The sequence below is a fragment of the Populus euphratica genome, unplaced genomic scaffold, assembly GCF_000495115.2.
Source record: "Populus euphratica unplaced genomic scaffold, PopEup_1.0 scaffold93.1, whole genome shotgun sequence".
NCBI classification, from domain to species: domain Eukaryota; kingdom Viridiplantae; phylum Streptophyta; class Magnoliopsida; order Malpighiales; family Salicaceae; genus Populus; species Populus euphratica.
Window position 1 is genome coordinate 1,206,813 of NW_011499873.1, and position 22,489 is coordinate 1,229,301.

The following is a 22,489-nucleotide window of genomic DNA, read 5'->3' on the forward strand; positions in this document are numbered from 1 at the left end:
ACCAACCCTTTTCCCCCTCTCTCTCTTTTTTTTTTTTTTATGCCACGACAAAGAACCCCCCACGTCATGTTCTTTTTACACTATTTTAAAAGTACGAGAGAAAAAAAAATAAATTATCCTAGCTACATGAATCAGGAACGCACATGGCTTCTACGTGCTAATCTATTCAAATAAGAGATAGTTGAATCGTGGTCTGTAACGGGTAAAATTTTTTAAGGTAAAAAAATTTAAGTTAAAATAAAAAATATAAATTAAAAAATAAAAGTAAATTATAAATATTTAATTTTGGAAGATAAGATATTTATTTAAATATATTTATTATTATTTTTAAATAATATTATATTAAGTAAATGATAATAAACATAGAAATACAAATTAAATTAAATGATAATAGAAAAAATTCAAAGAAAAAACCATCTAAAAAAAGAATTAATTTAAAAATAAAATAAAAAAATAAGCCAAAGTTAGCGTTGTTGAGATTGATCTATTTTGTCAAGACCCATGCAATCAAGTCTTTATTTTTTTTAATGAAACGGATGAGATATTATCAACTTTAAATTTTTTTATAAAATAATTCAAACCTAATATGAACTATTCTAATAGAATGAAACTACTCGACATAAATTTTAATTATTTGATAATATAAATTGATGTCAATAATATTTTTATTTTTTAATTATTAAAATCCAGTAACTTCTATCTCTTCTCCTAACTAAAAATTAAAATATAATAAAAAGGTTTTGTGTTAAAATTAAATTTGAAAAAAACTAAAGCATCAAAATCATATATTTTGTGTTATTTTGATAGCTAAAAGATTAAAATATATTTTTCTTAAAATTTCTATAACGTCATTTGTGTTTGGTATATTTTTCATTTCGGTTTCACCCTTTTAATTTTATTATCAACTTAAAAAAAATAAAAACAATAAAATTTTAATAATCAAGATAAATTATCAAAAAATAAATAAAGCTATTTATAGTGATCTGTGTGCGTCAACAGTATTGACATTTATAATAAATATCCTAGGCGTTTTAATATTTAGCATAACATGCACCATCTTTAGGCCTAATTAGTTTTGGGTCCAATCTTATCGCAAGCACTCATTATTTGTCATATATTGCTGAGACAGCATAATTGGTGTACTTGAATTTCCACTGAGCATTCAAGTAGAGCAAGTTATCTTCCGGGCACATATCGGTAGCAGTTAACTAAAGTAGGCAAGGTGTCACGGTGCTTAGATCTTTTCACATCTCCTCATGTTACTCGAGCTGTGATCCTCTGTTTTGGGCACGGAGAGAACGGATCAGTTTAAACATGATAACACAATTAAAAAAGAAAACCCGCCCCTGAGTCTCTGCTGGCTAGTGTACTGACGTCGATTCTTTTTAAAAATAGTATTTTTATTCAGAGATATATTAAATTTTAAGATTTTATTTATATTAATACATTAAAATTATTTAGAAATATTTTAAAAATATTAATATAATTATTTTTTAAGTTAAAAACATTTTTTAAAAATGATAAAAAACAGAATCACTCTCGATCACGCCTTGTATCAAAACAGGCCGTTGTCTCTAATCGGAAACAGGAAAGCAAGGTGGAAGAGCTGAGTTTGTCATGTAGCATTCGCGGAGACAAGGGGACAAGGAGGATTATGGTGACTTTTTTTTTTTAAGATTCAATGTTTTTTAATTACAAACTATATTTTTAAAAGCTAAAAAAAAACATGTTTTTTATTTGAAAAACAGAAATTGCTTACCATCCACACAAAATGCAAGAAAAGATATGGATGAAAACAACAGGAGAGCCCCATTTTCGGGTTAAATTAAAAATATATTTGATAAAAAGGGTTTGAAATAATATTTTCAGAGAAGATTGTAGTATAAATAGATTTATTATAAGGTGGTTAAAATTCTAATTATGGTCAAATCAAGATTGTAATATAAATCAAAAGGTAATCCTCAACAACATATTTATAAATTAAAAAATTAAAAATAATTTAAATCAATTTGCAAAACTACCATTATTATGTAATTGTTGTTGTCTATGGCATTTAAGATCACCCCGTCAAGCAAGCAATCTCAAAGATGGCGAAGGCAAGGGGAAAAATACAGAGCCTCTTGAAAAGTGATCATAATTCCATTGATATACATGGAGTATGTACAAGTTACGGCGTGACAAAAGAAGGCTCAAACACTCTTCTCAACCTCCAATGAGCTTTTGCTCATCAGGGTGACATCTTCCAAGCGCATAAAATTAGTAAATTTACATCTTCCACAAAAGCTAAAGGTCAAACATTAGTATCGCAAAATTTGCCATCCATCCGATTTTGAACAGCTTTGACAGCAGCAACTCTAGCTGCCGTTGCGGCCCTGTTTGCGGAATGAACTGCCTTGTTCACTAGTTCATCCACCCTGCGCAAGTGAATGGCATTTTCTGCTGTTCTTCTGGCAGACTGCAAGTTAAAGCAATCAACAAGCAACAGTGCGTGAGAAGATTGAAACATCTCTTGACTTCTATCATCAACAAGGACGTTCAGAGGTCCAAATAAAATACCTGTACAGCTCGAAGGACTGGATCAGTTACAGGGGGTAGAGAGGTCCTGAGGTTACCAACATCCCATTCTCCACATCTAGTGTCGCCACCACGGAAGGTATACATGCCATAGCCTTGCTTCCGTCCTTCATGCCATGATCCCTCGTAGCAGTGGCCATTGGCAAAGTGATAAACACCAAAGCCGTGCATTTTGTCTCCAAAGTATTCTCCAGCATATCTATCTCCGTTTCTGCAACACAATCGATTTCCTCATCAATATTGAGCTCCTAGTGTGTATACCACAATCGATTTCCTCATCAATAAAACCATAATTTAAGAAACACACAATCACAAAAAAAAAAAAAGGAGCAGGAAATCATAACAAATCCATGGCAATTGAAAACCTGTGAATTAGAAACAGCCAATTCAATTAAATTTTAATCCGTAGATATAGCTGATTACAAACCATAATCAGCCTGCACTCTACTGTTCGTCAGATACAAGTCAAAATAGCCATAAATGGAATACTTGATATATCATAAATTTACTCCACTCCAATTTCCACTGTTTCATTAAATCATGAACAGTTCTAAAATAGGAACCCCGCAACAATTCAACATCACATGCTTGAAAACAAACCATAAGAGAAAAGTCAAATACACGGCCACAAATTTAGGAAATTGAAAAACAGAAAGCTATAGTTCAATTCAAGAATTCACCTGAAAATTTACCAAATTTCCCATCTCTCAACCATAATTTTAAATCCAAGATACTTCTACTAAATTAATCATTGACAGTAAAAAACACTAGGACCAGAAACCCAGCTTCACACTGAAAAATTGAAGCGGGGCTCAGAAAGATAGTAAATAAGATGGTAAACCCTACAAAACAACCAATTAAAAAAAAAAACCCAACTGCAAGAACCAAAAGGCTTTTTAAAGCAGTAACCCGAAGAAACAAAAAACCTAAAACAAAATCCAGAAAGTATAAGCAAATAAATCCAAGGTCAAGAAATAGATCACCTGAAATGATAAACACCAAGGCCATGTTTAACCGCACACTTGAACTCACCAACATAGCAACTCCCATCACCACAAGTCTGCACTCCAACACCATGACTCTGACCATTGAACCATTCACCAGCATAAGAATCCCCCGTATAAAACCTATAAACTCCATAACCATGCCTTAAACCCTGTCTATATTGCCCTCTATATCTACTCCCTCTAGCCCAACTCTCTATTCCATACCCATCATATCTTCCATCAACCCAATCACCTTCGTATCTCCCATTCACAAAGAAATTATAAACCCCACTCCCATTACACTTCCCCTTATGAAACTCTCCTTCATAAAAATCCCCATTGCTATAAAATTCCACTCCTTCTCTTATAATCCTCTTCTCTAACTTCTTATCTTTATTGTTGTTGTTAACATTGGGGTCTCCAATAAACCATTGAACTTGCTTTGATTTGGTTCTTGAAGTACAAAGATTGAATCTTTTTGTGTTCACTTCCCATAATTGCTTGAAAACTATCATATTCTGGTTGATTAAGTTCTTGTTCTTGCTTGCAAAGAACAGCGTTACGGCAATGAAAATCAAAGCCAATAAAAGATTCTCTGATGTGGATACTTCTTCTCTTCTCAAGTAGAAGAAGAAAAAGAAGGAAAGAGAGAAAAAGGTGAAAAAAATGAGCGAAACCATAGTGAAAACTGCAGTGAACCGGGTCGAACCAGTTCTTCTTGGGGTTGAACCACACCGGTTCGGCTTTATTTTTTTCTGTTCTTCTAAATCATCTTCTAGTTTTTGCTGTTGCTGCTGCTGGGCTTTGATAACGTCCTCTTCGGCTACAGAAGTTAAGCTGTGAATGGATGATCGGATAGTTGGAGATGAACGGAGCGAAGACTGAGTTCTTGTAAGCTTTGTTTGGCTGCCTTTTTGAGCGTCCATTTCCTTGCTTGTTGGGATGGATCCCTAGGAGGAGATCCAATCCAAACCACTAGCCCCCACCGTCTGATGACTTTCTTACTGGGCCCTCGCGTACCGCAATATTCTTATTAATGTTGTGATTTTCGCCGCCGGCAACATATCTCAGACGGCGCACGATAAGCAGTGTCAGAGCGCGCACGTTAGCTAACACAAGAAGAGAAAATTAAACTTTGAAAATTAAGGGCTCTTGGTTCTAACTTTTTAGAGAGGAGGAGAGAGAACGGGTCATGATTTGGACCGGTATTTATGGTGTAATGGGGAGAAGGTGGGGATTATAATATGACCGGGATCTAACGGTTAATTATGGAGTTGAATTTTAGCCGTTTGATTTAATCAAAAGGACATCCGGCGTTGAGGGGGAGACATGATGTGGTCGTCGGATCTAGATTCGGCTCCTTTTTTTGGTTTGCTGTGGCAGGTCGGCACGTGTCATCACATGGTTTTGAAACGACATTCATCTTTTTCCATGTTTTTGCAGTATCAATGTTAAGTTGCTCCCTTGGTCTTATCACTGCTGATATGGCGATCATGTGGATAACGGTGAGGATTTAGTGTGGACAGGGATCATGTCTGACAGCTTTCTAGGATTTATCCTTACCGTTGATGTGGCTATCTTTCATGGAAGTCCATGGTCTGTTCGTGTTCTCATTTTTTTTAGCTTTTGATGGGTTTTTCCTTGGTGTTATTAAACCTTACGCATAGCAGGTCGCTTGCGAGCTGAATCGATCACAATTCTTAGCTTAAATCGGATTTTTTTAGAGAAATAGAGATACTCAATTCAAATGTGATAGATTATTTAATATCTTACATTTATTTATTTATTTATAAAAATATAATTTTAATTATTTTTATAAAAAAATAAAATAATATTATTTTTATATATTTTTAATTAAGTTTGTACTGAGGCATGCATGGAGGTGTATTGAAAATTGTATTTTAAAGTATATTTTATTTGAAAATATATTAAAATAATATTTTTTTTATTTTAAAAAATTTACTTTTAACATAAACACATTAAAACCATAAAAAAATATTTAAAAATAAAATTTTACAAAAACAGGAATTACAGTGACAAACTGAGTGAGGATTGATATGCGCCGTTGACATGCTAATCAGGTGAATCAAGATTTGGCGCTCTTGATTAATTTGGAGGCTGGGGGCCATCTTGATGAGATGTCACGTGCGGAAGGTAATGCGTTTCTTTGCAGTAATAATCACACAGGGGCGGTGGAAGGAAGGATTGATGAGCAGACAGGCATTCGGAACAGGGACATTGATTTATGAATTAATCATTTTGATTTAATTATTATTAAACCCCAATTTCGGTGTCTTTTTATTGGACAAACTATTCATGCACATAAGCACATTGATTCTTTACTCTGTTCAGCTTGATTTTTGTAAGGGTAATGTCATTAGAATACAAAGAAACCAGGGAGTCGGCAGGCAAGCGCAAGACTATATATATATATATAGGCAATGGAAAAGGCTAGGGGAGGAGGCAATTTTCAAGAGAAAAAAGCGGCCGTGGCCTTGGAAATTTCCATCACCCGTACACTCCTTTACATGGTGTGAGAAAATGTTCTTATTGCTATATTTATTTATCATCAACGTAGCTTTATTAGTTTCTGAAGCAACTCCACTTTAATCTTTTCTGGGGGATTTAGGGGGTAATAATTCTATGGTTGGGCACCTTTTTTGGTGAAGTCTTCGTGAGAGGTCATTGGGCGGTGTGAAAGGGTTGAATTGCTGAAGTTCTTAGTCATAGCTAACGTATTGTTTGAGATATATATAACGTATTTGAAATTCTGAATGTGTTTATTTTTTAAAATATTTTTTATTTAAAAAAATAATATAATATTTTTTTATATTTAAAAAAATATTTTTGATTTCAGTACATTATTTTTTATATTTAAAAAATTATTTTTGATTTCAGAACATTAAATAATTTAAAATATTAATTTAAAATAAAAAATTAAAATACTTTAAAGCATAAAAATAACAGGTCATGGAGCCATTCAAGGAGGAATTGTGCAACCTCAAGCTCTAGCAGGAGCGCCAGCATTCTGCCATGGTGTTGCTGGTGGTCTGTGCTAAGCCTGCCAGCAGAAAAATCTTGGAGCCCTGGTTTATTATTTCTCAAAAACACGCAACACAGCATACACCCAGAGTTACAGGGAAGAAAACTCTCAAATCTTGCAATATTAAGTCAAGGATAACCTACAAAACAACTTGCATAATATACTCTAGACAAGCACCGAGCTAATTAAACTAGAAAGATTAATAATCACGAATAAATAAATAAATAAACATAATCATAAATCTATATTCCTGAACGTAAATAACATGGCCCTGGTTTGAAGGTTGAATCATAAAAAAAATTAAAAAAAATTGAGTTTTCAAAGTAGATTTTAACTTCAGAAACTAACTCCAACAACCTGATTATCATAATTCTTAAAAATGGCAATACAAGTTAATTTAGATATCAATTAGAAGCAAAAAAAATATTACAACTAATAAATGCATAACAAAAGAAATGAGAAAAAAGAGAGTTAATGACTCGATCTGTCCTTCTATAACAATGTGTTTTTTTTTCAATTTATTATTATTCTATAATTGAGCTAATTTTATCCTTTAAATCTATGTTAAGTTTCTAATTATATCATTGTGATGAGAGTCTTAAATCAATCCACTAAAATAAATTATACGATTTGCATATAATAAGCATGTGCATATTCAGTTATAAATATACCATCACAAGCAAATTACTTTGATTGATTTTGGTGGGTTGGTCTGTATATTTTACATGAAGGGTAAATTTGAAACTTATCACGCATTTCCGTATAAAATTAGTTTAAGGATAGATCAGAGGAACATCATGAATCTAGCCATTAATTTTTTATATATATATTATCATGCATGGTTGCAACATAAGAACGTGATGCCGGTGCCCTATTGTTAAACAATTTCAAATTGCCCAAATAAAATAAAAAATAAAAACAATTAAATTCACAAAACAAACAACAAAATTAAATATTGTTATTCAACTTTGAGAAATATAGCTTAATTAGTCAAGTACTGAATTTATTCTCTATATATTACTAGTTCAAGCTTTATAAATTTAAAAGTTATCAAAATTTATAAAATCATTAATTTCAGTGCTCGTGAAATTAATCAATATATATACTCACATTAAACTAAAAAAATATTGTTTTTCTTAACATAATAGCACTGCAATCAAAAAAAATTTTCCAAGTTATAGGACAGGTGTTATTTGATTGTGGTAAGATATTTTAAATTTTTTAATATAAAATGTATTAAAATAATTTATATTTATATTTTTTAAATTTATTTTTAATATTATTATATTAAAATAATTTCAATTTTTTAAAAAATTAAATTTAACAAAAATAATTTTAAACTCATCAAAGATATATACATGTTCTCATATGAAGAGATCTAAATGATAATCTTGAAGGATATATAGGTTACTAGTTCGAGTATTACAAATCTTAAAATCAATAAAAGATTATATATTCATTAACTTTAGAGTATCAAAGAATTAATTGAGATACATATAAATTGACTCGAACACCTATAATTATCTTAAAAAAAAATATGGTTGAATCATAAAAAAAATTAAAAAAAAATTGAGTTTTCAAAGTAGATTGTAACTTCAGAAACTAACTCTTAAAAATGGCAATACAAGTTAATTTAGATATCAATTAGAAGCAAAAAAAATATTACAACTAATAAATGCATAACAAAAGAAATGAGAAAAAAGAGAGTTAATGACTCGATCTGTCCTTCTATAACAATGTGTTTTTTTTTCAATTTATTATTATTCTATAATTGAGCTAATTTTATCCTTTAAATCTATGTTAAGTTTCTAATTATATCATTGTGATGAGAGTCTTAAATCAATCCACTAAAATAAATTATACGATTTGCATATAATAAGCATGTGCATATTCAGTTATAAATATACCATCACAAGCAAATTACTTTGATTGATTTTGGTGGGTTGGTCTGTATATTTTACATGAAGGGTAAATTTGAAACTTATCACGCATTTCCGTATAAAATTAGTTTAAGGATAGATCAGAGGAACATCATGAATCTAGCCATTAATTTTTTATATATATATTATCATGCATGGTTGCAACATAAGAACGTGATGCCGGTGCCCTATTGTTAAACAATTTCAAATTGCCCAAATAAAATAAAAAATAAAAACAATTAAATTCACAAAACAAACAACAAAATTAAATATTGTTATTCAACTTTGAGAAATATAGCTTAATTAGTCAAATATTAAACTTATTCTCTATATATTACTAATTCAAGCCTTATAAATCTAAAAGTTATTAAAGCTTATAAAATCATTAATTTCAGAGTGCTCGTAAAATTAGTCAATATGTACATAAATTGATCTGAACACACACATTAAACTAAAAAAATATTGTTTTTCTTACCATAATAGCACTACAATAAAAAAAAAATTCAAAGTTATAGGGCAGGCGTTATTTGATTGTGGTGAGATATTTTTATTTTTTTAATATAAAATGTATTAAAAGAATTTATATTTATATTTTTTAAATTTATTTTTAATATTATTATATTAAAATAATTTCAATTTTTTTTAAAAAATAAATTTAACAAAAATAATTTCAAACTCATCAAAGATATATACATGCTCTCATGTGAAGAGATCTAAATGATAATCTTGAGGGATGTAACTCATCTGGTCAAATCTTGGATTTGATCTTTATAAATTACTAGTTTAGTTCGAGTGTTATAAATCTTAAAACCAATAAAAAATTATATATTCATTAACTTTAGAATATAAAGGATTAATTAAGATATATATAAACTGACTCAAACATCTATAATTACCTCAAAAAATTAAGATATATATAAATTGGCTCGAACATCTATAATTACCTAAAAAAAATGTTCTAAATAGTTTAAATTACTTAATAGGAATACCTTCCTGTTACATAATAATAAAAATTTGAATAAGATTTAGTGTGGGTATCGAGTATACAATTACTAGACCAAGCCTAAATATGTTTAGCATGCTACTTTTAAATCTTGGAAGACAGCGGAAAAGAAGAAAAAAATAGTGCATAAAAAGAGAACTATTTCTTTGTTTTATTTTCCATCGCGGGCATAAGGATGGCAATGGTATCCACTTTTATGCAAATCTATTTCTATGTATCATGACAGAAACAGGTATGCGGAAATTTTTATTTTTATAAAATTAAAGGTAAAGACAGATAAAAATACTCTATCTATTCAAATACGGAGACGGAAGGCATCCTTCATTCCAATGGGCTTATATATTTATACTACAACAATAATAATAGTTTGTGTTGTTTTTCTAATATTTGGTTAATTAACTTTATTTGATACATACAAAATATTTTATTTTTTAATTAATTTATTTATTTCATTTAATAAAAATAATCCTACAAAAAATCATGTTAGAAGTCCACCTCAGACAGGGAAAATTGCTATGAACCACCATTTTCATCCCGAAGAAATTTCATTCAGACTTCGACTAGATTGATTGTCAGGCTATGCTGTGGAACATTTCTTCTTCTTTTTTTTTCGGTGTAAAAAAATATGTTAAGATGATACAAGTGTTTTTTTTTTAAAAAAATCCTTAAAATACGAGGCATTAACCTGATTAAGTTCTATAATTTTGATCAATATAATAACACAAATAAAAAATACAATGAAAATAAAAAAATTAACCACGACAAACTTTTTAGCTGAACTAGAATAACTTGGAAAAATAAACTAAATAATTTAATATTAAAAAGATAAGATGATCAGAATTATTTTTAAAATTAATAAAAAATCAAATACAAAAATAACTAAACTCAATCTAAAATCAAATAAATAATGAAGGAAAGACTAAAAAACATGAGGGACATCCACACGAAGACGCATGCAACATTTGACAAATTTTTTTTAAAAACTAAATATTTGTTAAATTACCAAGCAGCCTCTAGGTGCAATTCAACATTATAAATATATCATAATGGAAAAATGAAAATGCCCTTTAACACTATCCTCATTTTTTTTAATTAAAAGGGTAAATAAGTCTTTGTACCGTGCTAAAAATACAAAAGGACAAAAAACTCCTCTTGAAAATTTAATATTTTTTTTGCTTTCAAGAATATTTTACTATGCAAAAACAATTGAAAGGATAAAAAAATATCCAGATAAAAATTATATATTTTTTTGCTTTTAAGAATAATAAAATTTACAAAAAATAAATATATTGACTAATTTATCTCTAATTAATTTGCTATTGGACAATGCTTCCTTTAAAAAAACTATCTCACCCAAGGACAAAAACATAAACACATTGTTACAATCCACAAGCTTTGTTTCTTACGCCACAGTTTATACCTGATATCCTTTAGTTTATACCAGTCACCGTGCCCGTATGTGTTGCCGCGGATTTATGATATTTTTATATATTATTATGGATTTATAAAAAAAATAATATAAAAAAATTATTTTTTAAAAAAATTAAATAATAAAGCTAAATTATTAACTGGTTGATTATTAAAAAATAGAGATTTATATATTATTATGGATTTATAAAAAAAATAATATAAAAAAATTATTTTTTAAAAAAATTAAATAATAAAGCTAAATTATTAACTGGTTGATTATTAAAAAATAGAGATAATTTGAAAACTAAAAAATAAAAAAAAAATCATGTAGAAAAATACTGTAGCAATATATATTATTTTGTGAAAAAAATATATAATTATAATTTTCAACCAACTCAATATTAAAAAAATAAAATGAATAAAGATAATTTAAAAAACTTTCATAAAAAATAAAAGAAAAAAAATTATACAAGAAAACACTATAGCAATCTATAGTGTCTTATTAGAAAATCTACAATTGTAATTTTTAATCAGCTCAATATTAAAAATAATAAAATCAATAAAGATAATTTTAAAAAAAATAACATGAAAAAACACTTTAGCAATCAACATTGTTTTTTAAAAAAACTATAAAACTAAATTTTCAACCAGTTCAGTATAAAAAAATAAACTAGACAAAAATAATTTAAAAACAAAATTGATAAAAATATATATAGAAAAATACTATAGCAAGAAAGAATAATGCAGGGAAATATTGTAGCAATCCATAATATTTTCTTAAAAAAAAACTAAAATTGACAAAGATAATTTTAAAAAAATCATATAAAAAAAATACTATAGCAATCAATATTGTTTTAAAAAAACTACAAAGTTAAATTCTTAACAAGCTCAATATTAAAAAAATAAAATTGAAAAAAATAATTCTAGAAAAAAAAGAAGACAATTTTAGGAAAAAATAAAAAAAATAAAGAAAAAAACATGTAGAGAAATCTAAAACTAAATTTCCATCCAACTAAATATTAAAAAAATAAATTTAATAAATATAATTTAAAAAAAAATTAAATTGACAGAAGAACAACAAAATTAAATATCGAATGCTTAATCAATGCTCCCTAGCCCGTTTCCTGTTTTCTTTTATTTTCTTTTCGTTATGTATATGAAATCTCGGATTAGAAATTAAGAGCTTATTGAATATTCTATTGGTAACGTCTTCAAGGTACGTTTATAATAATATTATCAAGCCTCCGTCCAAACGTACACTGAACATCGCTAGTTTCTGCGCTGTATCTTTGTTGGAGACCAGTAAAATTAGTTGTCAAAAATTGCAGGCACAACAGTAGATAAGATTCACATGGGGAGCGTTATAAAATCTACTCATCATCATGAATCTAAGTGAACGATCGACGTTTTTCGCCTTGTACATGAAGAGATTATTTTATGTATATCAATCAGACAACTTTCCATGGTAATTCAGAGTCTAAAAGCAGCCATACACGAGTGGAATATTCACCAGCCATTTCGTATTTCTTGGACTCCTGTAAACGTTAGCGTTTGAATGGTGTGTTTTTGGATTCTTCCCATAAAAGCTTTGCCTATTTGAAACTGGACACTGTTTATTCACACCATCACTGTTTTGATTTACTAACGTAATGTTTTCTCTCTAGGTTCTAAGAATCGAAATGTTCTTGGGCTCTCTAAATGACATGCGCACATGCTTTTGCCTCTTTTTTTTCTCTAGGCCGTAATTGCTTTGCTCTTAGCCTTTCTTTTTCTTTTTTCGTGTTATATCATTTGATCTTCTAGCTTGTGGCTGTATACCCTCTGTTAGAATATTGTCTGGTAAAGCTTGCAATGATAGTGATATTTAATGTTCAGTATTCTGAAATGACACCAACAATTCAATTCACAAGACTCTGAAGTCTCGATTTTTTCTGTAAAAACCAGTGCTCCCAGCAGTGTCACCTTAACTTCAATTTACTATGGAAAATATGTTCCAGAGTCCAGGCACGCCATCAATGATTCTGTTATGTAGCAAGTTAAGCACCCCAAGTAGCCACTGATCCAAACATCACTTGATGAACTGGACATTATCCTAACATGATTGAGAAGTTTAAGCTTCTAGAAGAAAAGAAATAAGAGGATTTGGAGATGCGTGTACCTGCAGATTTCACCAGACTTCAGTTCTTGTTTATAACAATGCTAATTAGTCACGGAATGGATTTCTTTGATAGATTTTTTCCCATCTGGAATGCTGCACTGAAATCCACTATCTGGTAGCCCTCAACCTCCAAGCACAGGATTACAAACTGATGTATGTGTTTTTTAATTGCTTAATCACCATGCATAGATGCCATCTTTATCCAGGTTGATTCTGAATTCTTGGCATCTAATTAGATGCATGAGGATTTGAACTAGCCAGTGATTTCGCTGCTCTAGCAAAGCAGCCGTACCCCTTCTTGAGTCGAAATAATCTAAGCAGAGCACTAAACCAGCAGACATGTCACAAACTTCACCAGTCTAGCCAAGCACATTTTAGGTTTCCCTAAGCTTTCGGAGGCGGGCAAAAAAAATCCCTGTATGAAGTATCACATGTCGAGATGCCTACATCCGATTTTGCAAAAAAATGTATTGCATAGAGCAAACAAGTATCGCCACAAATGAGCAGCAGACAATCAAGACAAAATGTATGCAGAATGAGCATATCAGTTTAAATAACAGGATCACGAAAAACAAGTAACCTGGAATGAAAAGGTAAACTAAACAAAACCGCTAGACAGCTTCAGCTCCAGCGGTATGTGCTTTGTCAACTTCTTCTTTCTCCCCTGGAATCTCCTCTAAACATCTTCCTTTTGGCCCAGTAACCAAAAATGTTAACAGAAAGCCAAACAAATTAATCACGCCAAGCACTATTAGTGGATTTTTCATCCCAATACCAGTTGGATACCCTGGATCAACCTTGGACTTGCCCTGATTTTGTGCTGCATACAAAAACCCAAAAGCCCCTATCATTGCGCCCGCCTTCCCAGCAACTGCTGATATTCCATGGCAAGCTGACCTGTATCTTTCAGGGTAAATCTCTTCTGGTTCTATAAATGTAGTGCTATGAGGCTCTAAATTTCCAAAAAAAGGTAAGTCCATAAATGAATACGAAACCAATGTTGTTTTCTTTTAAAGTCCTGTGGTGACCAGAATGGCCAACACAAACATAAAAAGAGTCATGAAGAAAAACCCAATCAGCTGAATTGTGAAACGGCCAGTATAATCAGAAAGGACTGTGAAACAATATCCCGGAACTGTGCCGTAAGGTGCTATAAAGAATTGAGCCCTTGGGATCTTGAAAAGTTCTTCCAGTGCAGTCATTGTATTGGCCCTTGGAAGCCACCCAACAGCGCTGAAAATGTCCTTTTGGCACAAGTTCTGGGTATAGTATGCAATGTCAAGTAAGAACCAGGTGCTTGCTGTCCCCAACAAATGCAGTCCATGACGGTGAAGAAATTCCTTGGATAATAGCCAAAAAGAGTTGCTTTTATCGATCACCTTCGCCTCTTCTACCTCCTCTTGAGCTTGCACCTCAATGCTATGAGTTTCGACATACCTTGACTGGCTTTCTCTGCATTCCTGGCTAACAAGGCTGTGTAAGGAGGAGTTTCAGGCATCTTCATGCGCCAATAACAGGTTTAATGCAACCGGCAATGCACCAAGCATTAAAACTATCCTCCAAGCACAATCCGATTCCGGCACAGTAGAGCCAATTGGATCAACAGAGTATGCAGTAGGTTTGTATACAGCACAAAAATAATTGCAGAAACAGCCATTGCCGCGAAACCAACAGCAAGAATTCCTAATCCTTGCATAGCAAAAACAGACGCAATAAAAGCCCCACGTGTCTAATTGCCGCGAGCCTATTCCGAAGCCAGGCTAAAACCTGAAGAAACACAACTTAGCCATCACTGCTTTCGGAAAAATCCCGAAAGAAAGGCCGCAGAAAGCATCATGAGCATAAGCGTTATGCCCATAGACGCGTTTGCGACCAATCTTGTCACCAGGCCACCTAAAGAGGAGATGTCCAGCAAGAATTCCACATATATAGTGCTACACCATTAACAGCAGCAGCGACATTAGGGGGGAAATGCCTGGTTTTGGTGATCATTCAAATTTCAACCTGGTAATATACGCGACCAAGTAGTTTGGTCACCAAAGAGATGCGAAAAACGTAAGCATCAGTGGAAAATCCCATGCCGGAGATTATCACAGCTTTGATGTGGTAGAATTGTGTTTTTGCTTGATCCAGCTTTAGGAGAAGATCAACCTGTCCTTTGGTGGCCTTGGTTGAGGTTCACCTGCCTTCCTGATCTGAAACTTTTTGCTAAAAGCTCCTTTTTTTTCTTTATTTGAACGAGAATAGTGCATTGTAGTCGAGTCCCGGAAGCAGGAATTCTATGTCAACCGTAGATCTACTCTTTCAGTCAGTTCGATTCTCCGAGATTTTAGAAAATAAAACCAGACTTATTTGGTTTCCCGAAGGATTTACCGAGACTGTTTGCATCAAAACATGAAAGCTTGACATCCCTAATATATATGTGTGTGTGTGTGTGTGTGTGTGAAGAAAGGAAAAATAATTTAAATTCTCAAGAAATATAAGGGATGCTTTTCTCTTTATTTGTATTTATCTAAAAATAAAAGTGAAAAAACAAATAAAAATGAAATATTCTTTCAAGAACAATTATATATAAAAAAATGAAATTTAGAAAATAAAAAGCTGAGACCAAGTTTATGACACCTGGTTTCTGAAGCCTGACACGATAACCGGAATGTTGTTCATGTCAACCTCATGGCCATTTTTTTAGTCTGGAAATGGATGTGTGAAATCAAGTCTGTCCAGGGCTCACGGGCTCACATGTCATAACGCCACGGCCACACCACATTGTTCCCGGAAAAAATGAAATCAACCATCCATGCGGTAAAAAAATAAAAAACTATTGCATGTTTTAAGAATATTTTTGGAAAAAAATATTTAAAAAATATTTTTATTTTAAATTAATATTATTAAATTATTTTAATTTTAATATACTAATATCAAAAATAATTTTTTTAAAAATAAAAAATATATATTATTTTAATATACTAAAAAAAAAAACAATAACTATAGAACTCCCAAGCACCCCTTCTTAATTCAACTTGGGGCAGTAATTTGCCCTAAAACGCCAAGCCTTTTCAGCTTTGTGTGCCTAAGGTTACAAGAATTCCGTTTTCATAGGAAATCAATCATTTATCCAAAGTTCTCTAAAACCGCATACTGATACAAATTACACAAACATTAAACACAAGAATAAGAAACAATAATCAAATTGATAAATATCAAAAGATTCTGGGAGAAGATGCCTTCTATTATTCTAATAACCCTGACCTCCAACATGAACATGGATCATTGAAATATCCAGTTCAGAATACTATTCCCACACGAATGGTTTCATTTTCTCTTCAGCTTCTCCTTCATCCTATCAACTGCAGCCCTCAAAGTTCCTTCATCTTTGCAGAAGGTGAATCTCACCAAATTCTTTCCATCTTCAGGGTTCAAGTAAAATACACTTGTTGGAATTGCCACAACCCCGACTTCCTTGATCAGATACTCACAAAATGCGATATCATTTTCCAGGCCGAAAGGGGTGTGATCAACAACAACAAAGTAAGTACCACTTGATGGAAATACTTTGAAACCAACAGCCTCCAACCCCTCAACCAATATTTCCTTCTTTGCCATATAATCCCTCTTTAGCTCAACATAGTAGGATTCTGGGGCTCTGAGAGCAACTGCAGCTGCCCACTGCATAGGAGTGGAGGTGGCGAAAGTAAGGAAAGAGTGTGCCTGTCGCACTCCCCATGTCAAGTGAGGAGGTGCTATTGCCCAGCCAATCTTCCATCCTGTCAAGGAGAATGTCTTCCCTAGGGAATTCAAAGTCACAGTCCGTTCATACATTCCTGGAAGAGAGGCCATTGATATGTGATCCAATTCAAAAGCCAATTTATCATAAACTTCATCAGTGAAAACCAGCACATCATTCTCAATGCAAAGCGATGCAATAGTACTAAGCTCCTCCCTAGAAAACATCTTTCCAGTTGGATTATGTGGAGTGTTGATGAGAACTGCACGAGTATCCCGCGTGATTGCTGATTTAAGCTCATCTATGGGAACAGCAAAATCTGGTGGGCGCAATGTGATACATTTTATTTTTGCACCGGCCATTGATAATGTGGCTTCATATGAATCATAGAAAGGAGCAAAGAGGATTACTTCATCGCCAGGATTTATCAAGCCTAGCATAGTTGCAGCTATCGCTTCAGTGCACCCAGATGTAACAGTAATTTCTTTATCAGGGTCCACCACAAGCCCGGTATCTTTCTTGAATCGCTGAGCAATGGCAGAGCTGAAATCTGGAACCCCGTACCCACGAGCATATTGGTTCTTCCCATCTTTAATAGCTTGGATGGCTGCTTCTTTGACAAACTCAGGACCATCAAAATTGGGAAAGCCTTGGCCCAGATTTATCGCTCCATGTTTGATGGCAAGTGAACTCATCTGTGTGAATATTGTGGTTTTGAACTTCTCCAGACGCTTTGCAACCTGCTAAGGAGGTATTAAAAGGAAAACAGGGACTCCAAAAACAAAGATTCCGAGGCATGTCATTGATTAATTTGATATGGAACTATTCATCAAGACATGACAGAATGAAAGTATTGCTTCATATCGTGGATTGACTTAAGCTGAAGGAATCCATCGTGTTTGACCAAATATATGGGGCTAGAGAAAAATCAAGCAGTTTCATGCCATGTATTACCACTATACAGGTTGTGATCGAGTTTTCAAGGAAGCCCGGTGAACAACCAGAGTGTTTTCATTAGTTTACCACAATACTAACTCTATTTCAGCTCCGGCCAAAACAATGAACTCCAGCATATCACATTCAGGCTTACATTATAAACAACAAAACCAGAGACTCAAGACTTCTCACCAACTTTGCTTTGTGAATCATGAGCACGACAAATCTAATTGTCAAAGCTTTCCAACAATAGCAGCCCACTAATTGCCCTAGCTAAAAAGTTTTCTTTTTTTTATGCTCCTCAAACATTAACCATTACCCAGGCAAATCATTTGATTGGAAAATGGAACTAAAAAAAATTAACAAAATAATCTTCACAAAGATACAAAATTGGACAATGGATCGAACAGAATCACAAAATGGTCTTGGTCCTGGTTCTGAGGAATTAAGCAAAACCACGACGAAAATAGAGTTGATCACAAAAAAAAAGAAAAAAAGAACAAAACCCATATGAAGAATAAGCTATGCGCGCATGAATTAGCTAAGAAAATATTAATAAAAAAAGGGGAATCGGATTACTTGTAATGGCTGTTGGGTCTTCTGGGTTGACTCGTTTTGAGTGGAAACTCCATCTTTGAGGGAAGGCGAGGAGGCCATGAGAGGAGGGTAAGAAGAGATTCCTCTCCTTGTAGAGCTAGTACCGGCAATACTTTTGTCAGGTAGAAGCAATTGCTTTGAAAATGAAAAGGTGAATAACGTTGAGGGTTTAAAGCTCATTGGCGTGAGCACCTTACAAGGCGTCCAGATACATTGACTCCGCATCACTACACAACATCAAAAACTCCAGTACCGTCAAAGGGGCTGCTACCTCTGACCAAGGATTTTTTGGGCAAGGTTTTGCTATACCAAAAAACACTAAGATGCAGCATTTATTTACAAATATGAGGTGGCTTAACCCAAGCCATTACTAGTGCAGTATTTGGTCAAGAGAGATGTCAAATCCCATCCATGCCTACTAAATACCAAATAATATTGTTTGACATTGTAATATTCAGTTCGAAATACTGCTGAATTATGCATGCCTTTCCATGTCGATCGCAATGTTTTTCATAATAACTAATTACATCGATATAACATCTTGCTATAAGTTTTAATGATAACCTATATCATTCACGTATGACTGCACAGTCCTTTCTTCTTTCCCAGATAGATGAAAATCATGCTTGGTTTTAAATTTTGGCGAAGGATGTGATTACATGAGCACTGTTCTTTGTGCCGAGAAGTGTGTTCGGAAATGTTCTCTAATCGTGTTTTTTTTAAAAGTTAATTTTTTATTTTTTTATTCATTAACAATAAATTTTAAAAATAAAAAATATTTTAAAAAGAATTATTTTTTAATTTTCAAATCATGAAAGAAAAAGCATCCGGGTTTACCTGAGCATGGAAGTCCAGGAACTCAGGAGGATTGCCTAAAGTTGTTAGGCCTCTGGAATCTGGGTGTAGCCCAATTAAGAATTATTTGGGCCTCAATGAAAAGGCCAGCTTAGTTTCAGACTAGCGAGCCATCTTTGAAACATTTTGGGTCCAGTCTTATATTCTCACCTTGCCACTTTGCAACAGATTAACTGCAAATTAATCTCCCTGTGTGGTCGTGCTCCTACAGAAAATAAGGAACAGATTCCATGGTTCATGAAAAAGTGTTTCCATGTCTTGAAATCTTTAAAGGTATGGCTTCATCTTCTATTTGAAGATTAAAAAAAAACATTTTTTATTTGAAAAAATATTAAATTAATTATTTTAATATGTAATGATGTCAAAAATAAAAATAAAAATATAGAAAAAAAACTTAATTTATTTCCGAACAAGTAGCTCATTTAGAATATTAAGAATTGAATTCAGTTTTTTAAAAACTTAATATCCGGGTTAGTTTGTGCGCACCACGACTAATTCCATGGGTCCTGAAATTAACGACTATCTAAACCTCCAGTGAGGCGTGGACATTTCTCATTCTGCCCCTCCTTGTCTCTTCCTTTCTTCAGAGGGCTTTTCTTGCAACGCCGCTTTGCTCTGTTGCCCTTCGCTCTGCTGCCAGCCTCTACTATCTCCATGACCACCAATAATGTCATCACGACTAGCAATAGGAGCATTACCAATTGTAAATCCTGGGTAATTTGAACACGGATATAGAATTTAGGGTTCTTGGTTTATGAATTTGATTCTTTTTATTTAGTTAAAAAAGGATAATTTATTGCTGACGAGTTGGGGCTTTGGATTTCTGATCTCAGGTTTGGGGTTTTTTATTGTTGGTTTTTGAATTTGTGAAATTAAATATTGAAAATGCTTTAGTATTTTAAACTATTTATCGTGTACTTTGGCAATCTCGAGTCGCGATTTCTGATGTGGATTCATCATGCTTGTTATACCTTATCCGGATTTAACTTGAAAATGAGCTTGAATCTTTTTATAGAATAGTATCATTTCATTAACTTTTAAAAAATTCTTTTGCATTTATTTTTAAAATTTTATTTTTTATTTAAGCTAAAATCTAATTTAAATCAAAAGATTCTTAAACCAATCCACCGAATCAGTCAATTTTAATAAAAGTAAAAGTAATGATGTGAGTTTTTTGCCAGGTGAAAAAAAAAATGTTCGTGAATGATTTAAAATTTATTTGTTATTATAATAATAATTATTTTTAAAAAATTAAATACATTAAAATAATATTTTTAAAAGAAAAATTAACATTAACATATTAAATATTTTGAACACATCAATAAAATATTAATTCGATATTAATTCGAGATAAAAAAAAAATTAATTTTTTTTTTAAATAAAATAAGTCTAAACACGTGGAAGTCTTTAGTCGTGATTTGGTTTATTCTTGTTCCATTAAAAAACAAGCAATTTAGTTTGCAAATTGAGTGAACAAATTGTCAGTGAGGATCCAGAAAAGATGAAGAATTAGGTCTGGACTCTAGAGGATACATTGAAGATCACATTTTCTGAGCTGGCGAGGGATTGTTTGGGAACTTTCCTGTATTTTGGATATTATTAGTGGTGTAGTGACTAAAAGATCAATTTGGCATTAAAGTTTTGCAATGGCAGACTTGTAATAAAATAACGTTTGACGGGAAATTGATTTAAATGACACGACGTTTAGGCGCTGTGATTTTATAAAAATTGCATCCCACTATACCACAAAGGATCGTTGGGTAATTTACCCTCTCTTCAACGATCATTTTAGATTTATTTGATTGGCGAGTTTTGATAACGATCATTTTAGATTTATTTGATTGGCATTAGAGTTTTGATTTTTTTATTAGTCTTTATTTTTTACACATTAATCCTCTACTTTTAAAATTGTTTTCGTTCAATTCTTTTCATTAAAGACAATGCACATGTATTGATCATAAATACACGTGTCAACTTGTGTTAGGTCACTTGGTATAACAATTTGAAGTATTTTATTCCCGTCTTTATGGAAATATGATTACATAGAGAAAATCTTTAAAATAAAAGGTTGATATCAATACAGATATTAGCTTCAGATTTATTTATTTTTTAAATAAGGATGACCGGTTGCACACCCGGAAGGCGGGAACTTCTCACTCATGCACTCCCACCTTTTACGGGTGCCAGGGCGGTTAATTGTTATTTCCTGACAGGGAGCACTTACAGTAGCAGAAAAGACAGAGGTAGATGATACTCCGGTATTATTTTGAACTATGTATCAAATGTAAGTATTTATACGTATTCTATCTCATTTTGCACCGGCAATCAAACTATCAGCAGCCAGGACTTAAACGTGTTGGTAACGGGGGTACATAGTATTTATATAAAAATATTTTTGAATTAAAATAGTATTAAATGAAAAGCTCAAAAGTTATTAAAAAAAATGAAATTAAGAAAAAAATAGTAATAATTATGCGAAGTATAAAACAATAAATAAATAATTTAAGAATTTTTTTCTTTGAAAAACAACCCTTAAAATTATAGTTTTGTTACCCTATAATACCTGATATAATAAGAAATATTGGAAAACATCTACGATTATGCTATTTGTATAATAATTTTTTTTGTATAATAATTTTTTTTTTTATATATACTAGATATGTGGTTTGTATTATGCCATAAACTTATTTATGTTTTTCAATTGCAGAAACAATATAAAGACGGTGTAAATATTTTAAAAATTTTCAATTGCAGAAACAATATAAAGACGATGTAAATATTTTTTTTAAAAATATAAAATTTTGATTATTTACTCAAGTGAGTTTAATAAACTTTGTTAATTTGATAATATAGTTAAAAAATAAGATATCGATAACAAATAAAGAGAAAAAAATAAAAATTAAATACATAAGATAAATTCTTGTTAATATTACAAATATATATCTTTACAATATTCTTAAAACATCCCAGTAATCATATTTATTAATAAATTAAAAATTAAATAAGGATGAGATAATTGTATAAAAAGAAAAATAAAAAAATAAATCTTAATTCTCAATAAATAAAATAATGAATTATAAAATTAAAAATAAAATATTTTTTTAAAAAAATTGATTTGGGTCTGTCGAAACCAGCACAAAAATAAATTCTTAAAAATACATACTTTGAATGAATCAAATATGATATATTTTTTTATCATTTAGCTTGAGCAAAAATCAAACTAAATTTATAACCTAGTTAAAGGACTACGGTAACCTCATTGAGAGTGGACCGAATAAAAATTA

The 22,489-nt window shown here is 31.6% G+C and overlaps 2 protein-coding genes and 1 pseudogene across 3 annotated transcripts; all 3 read right to left on the minus strand.

Annotated features, from left to right (window-relative positions):
• Positions 1 to 2,098: 2,098 nt before the first annotated feature.
• LOC105127827 (uncharacterized) lies at positions 2,099 to 4,762 on the minus strand. Its single transcript, XM_011029269.1, has 3 exons — positions 3,558 to 4,762; positions 2,557 to 2,785; positions 2,099 to 2,455 (listed from the first exon to the last, which is right to left on the minus strand). The coding sequence occupies exons 1-3, from the start codon at positions 4,484 to 4,486 to the stop codon at positions 2,291 to 2,293; spliced, it is 1,323 nt and encodes a 440-aa protein (XP_011027571.1). The 5' UTR covers positions 4,487 to 4,762; the 3' UTR covers positions 2,099 to 2,290.
• Positions 4,763 to 13,673: 8,911 nt separating this feature from the next.
• On the minus strand, positions 13,674 to 15,860 carry LOC105127920 (inorganic phosphate transporter 1-4-like; annotated as a pseudogene).
• A 309-nt stretch (positions 15,861 to 16,169) lies between these two features.
• LOC105127829 (kynurenine--oxoglutarate transaminase 1-like) lies at positions 16,170 to 18,705 on the minus strand. 2 transcript variants are annotated; one of them, XM_011029270.1, is made up of 2 exons: positions 18,333 to 18,705; positions 16,170 to 17,560 (listed from the first exon to the last, which is right to left on the minus strand). In XM_011029270.1, exons 1-2 carry the CDS (start codon positions 18,573 to 18,575, stop codon positions 16,406 to 16,408), a joined length of 1,398 nt encoding a protein of 465 aa, XP_011027572.1. In that variant the 5' UTR covers positions 18,576 to 18,705; the 3' UTR covers positions 16,170 to 16,405. The 2 variants fall into 2 exon arrangements, with proteins under 2 accessions (XP_011027572.1, XP_011027573.1); XM_011029271.1 differs by having other exon boundaries at positions 16,170 to 17,557; positions 18,333 to 18,701.
• Positions 18,706 to 22,489: the final 3,784 nt, after the last annotated feature.

Bases quoted from the DNA above. Each gene is read 5' to 3' on its own strand.
- LOC105127829 (XM_011029270.1), bottom strand. From the start codon at position 18,575: ATGCGGAGTCAATGTATCTGGACGCCTTGTAAGGTGCTCACGCCAATG. The intron at 17,561-18,332 runs GTAATCCGATTC...ATACCTCCTTAG, and splicing joins AGACCCAACAGCCATTACAA to CAGGTTGCAAAGCGTCTGGA.
- LOC105127827 (XM_011029269.1), bottom strand. From the start codon at position 4,486: ATGGACGCTCAAAAAGGCAGCCAAACAAAGCTTACAAGAACTCAGTCT. The intron at 2,786-3,557 runs GTGATCTATTTC...ATTGTGTTGCAG, and splicing joins CTTGGTGTTTATCATTTCAG to AAACGGAGATAGATATGCTG. The intron at 2,456-2,556 runs GTATTTTATTTG...TTTAACTTGCAG, and splicing joins CAGTCCTTCGAGCTGTACAG to TCTGCCAGAAGAACAGCAGA.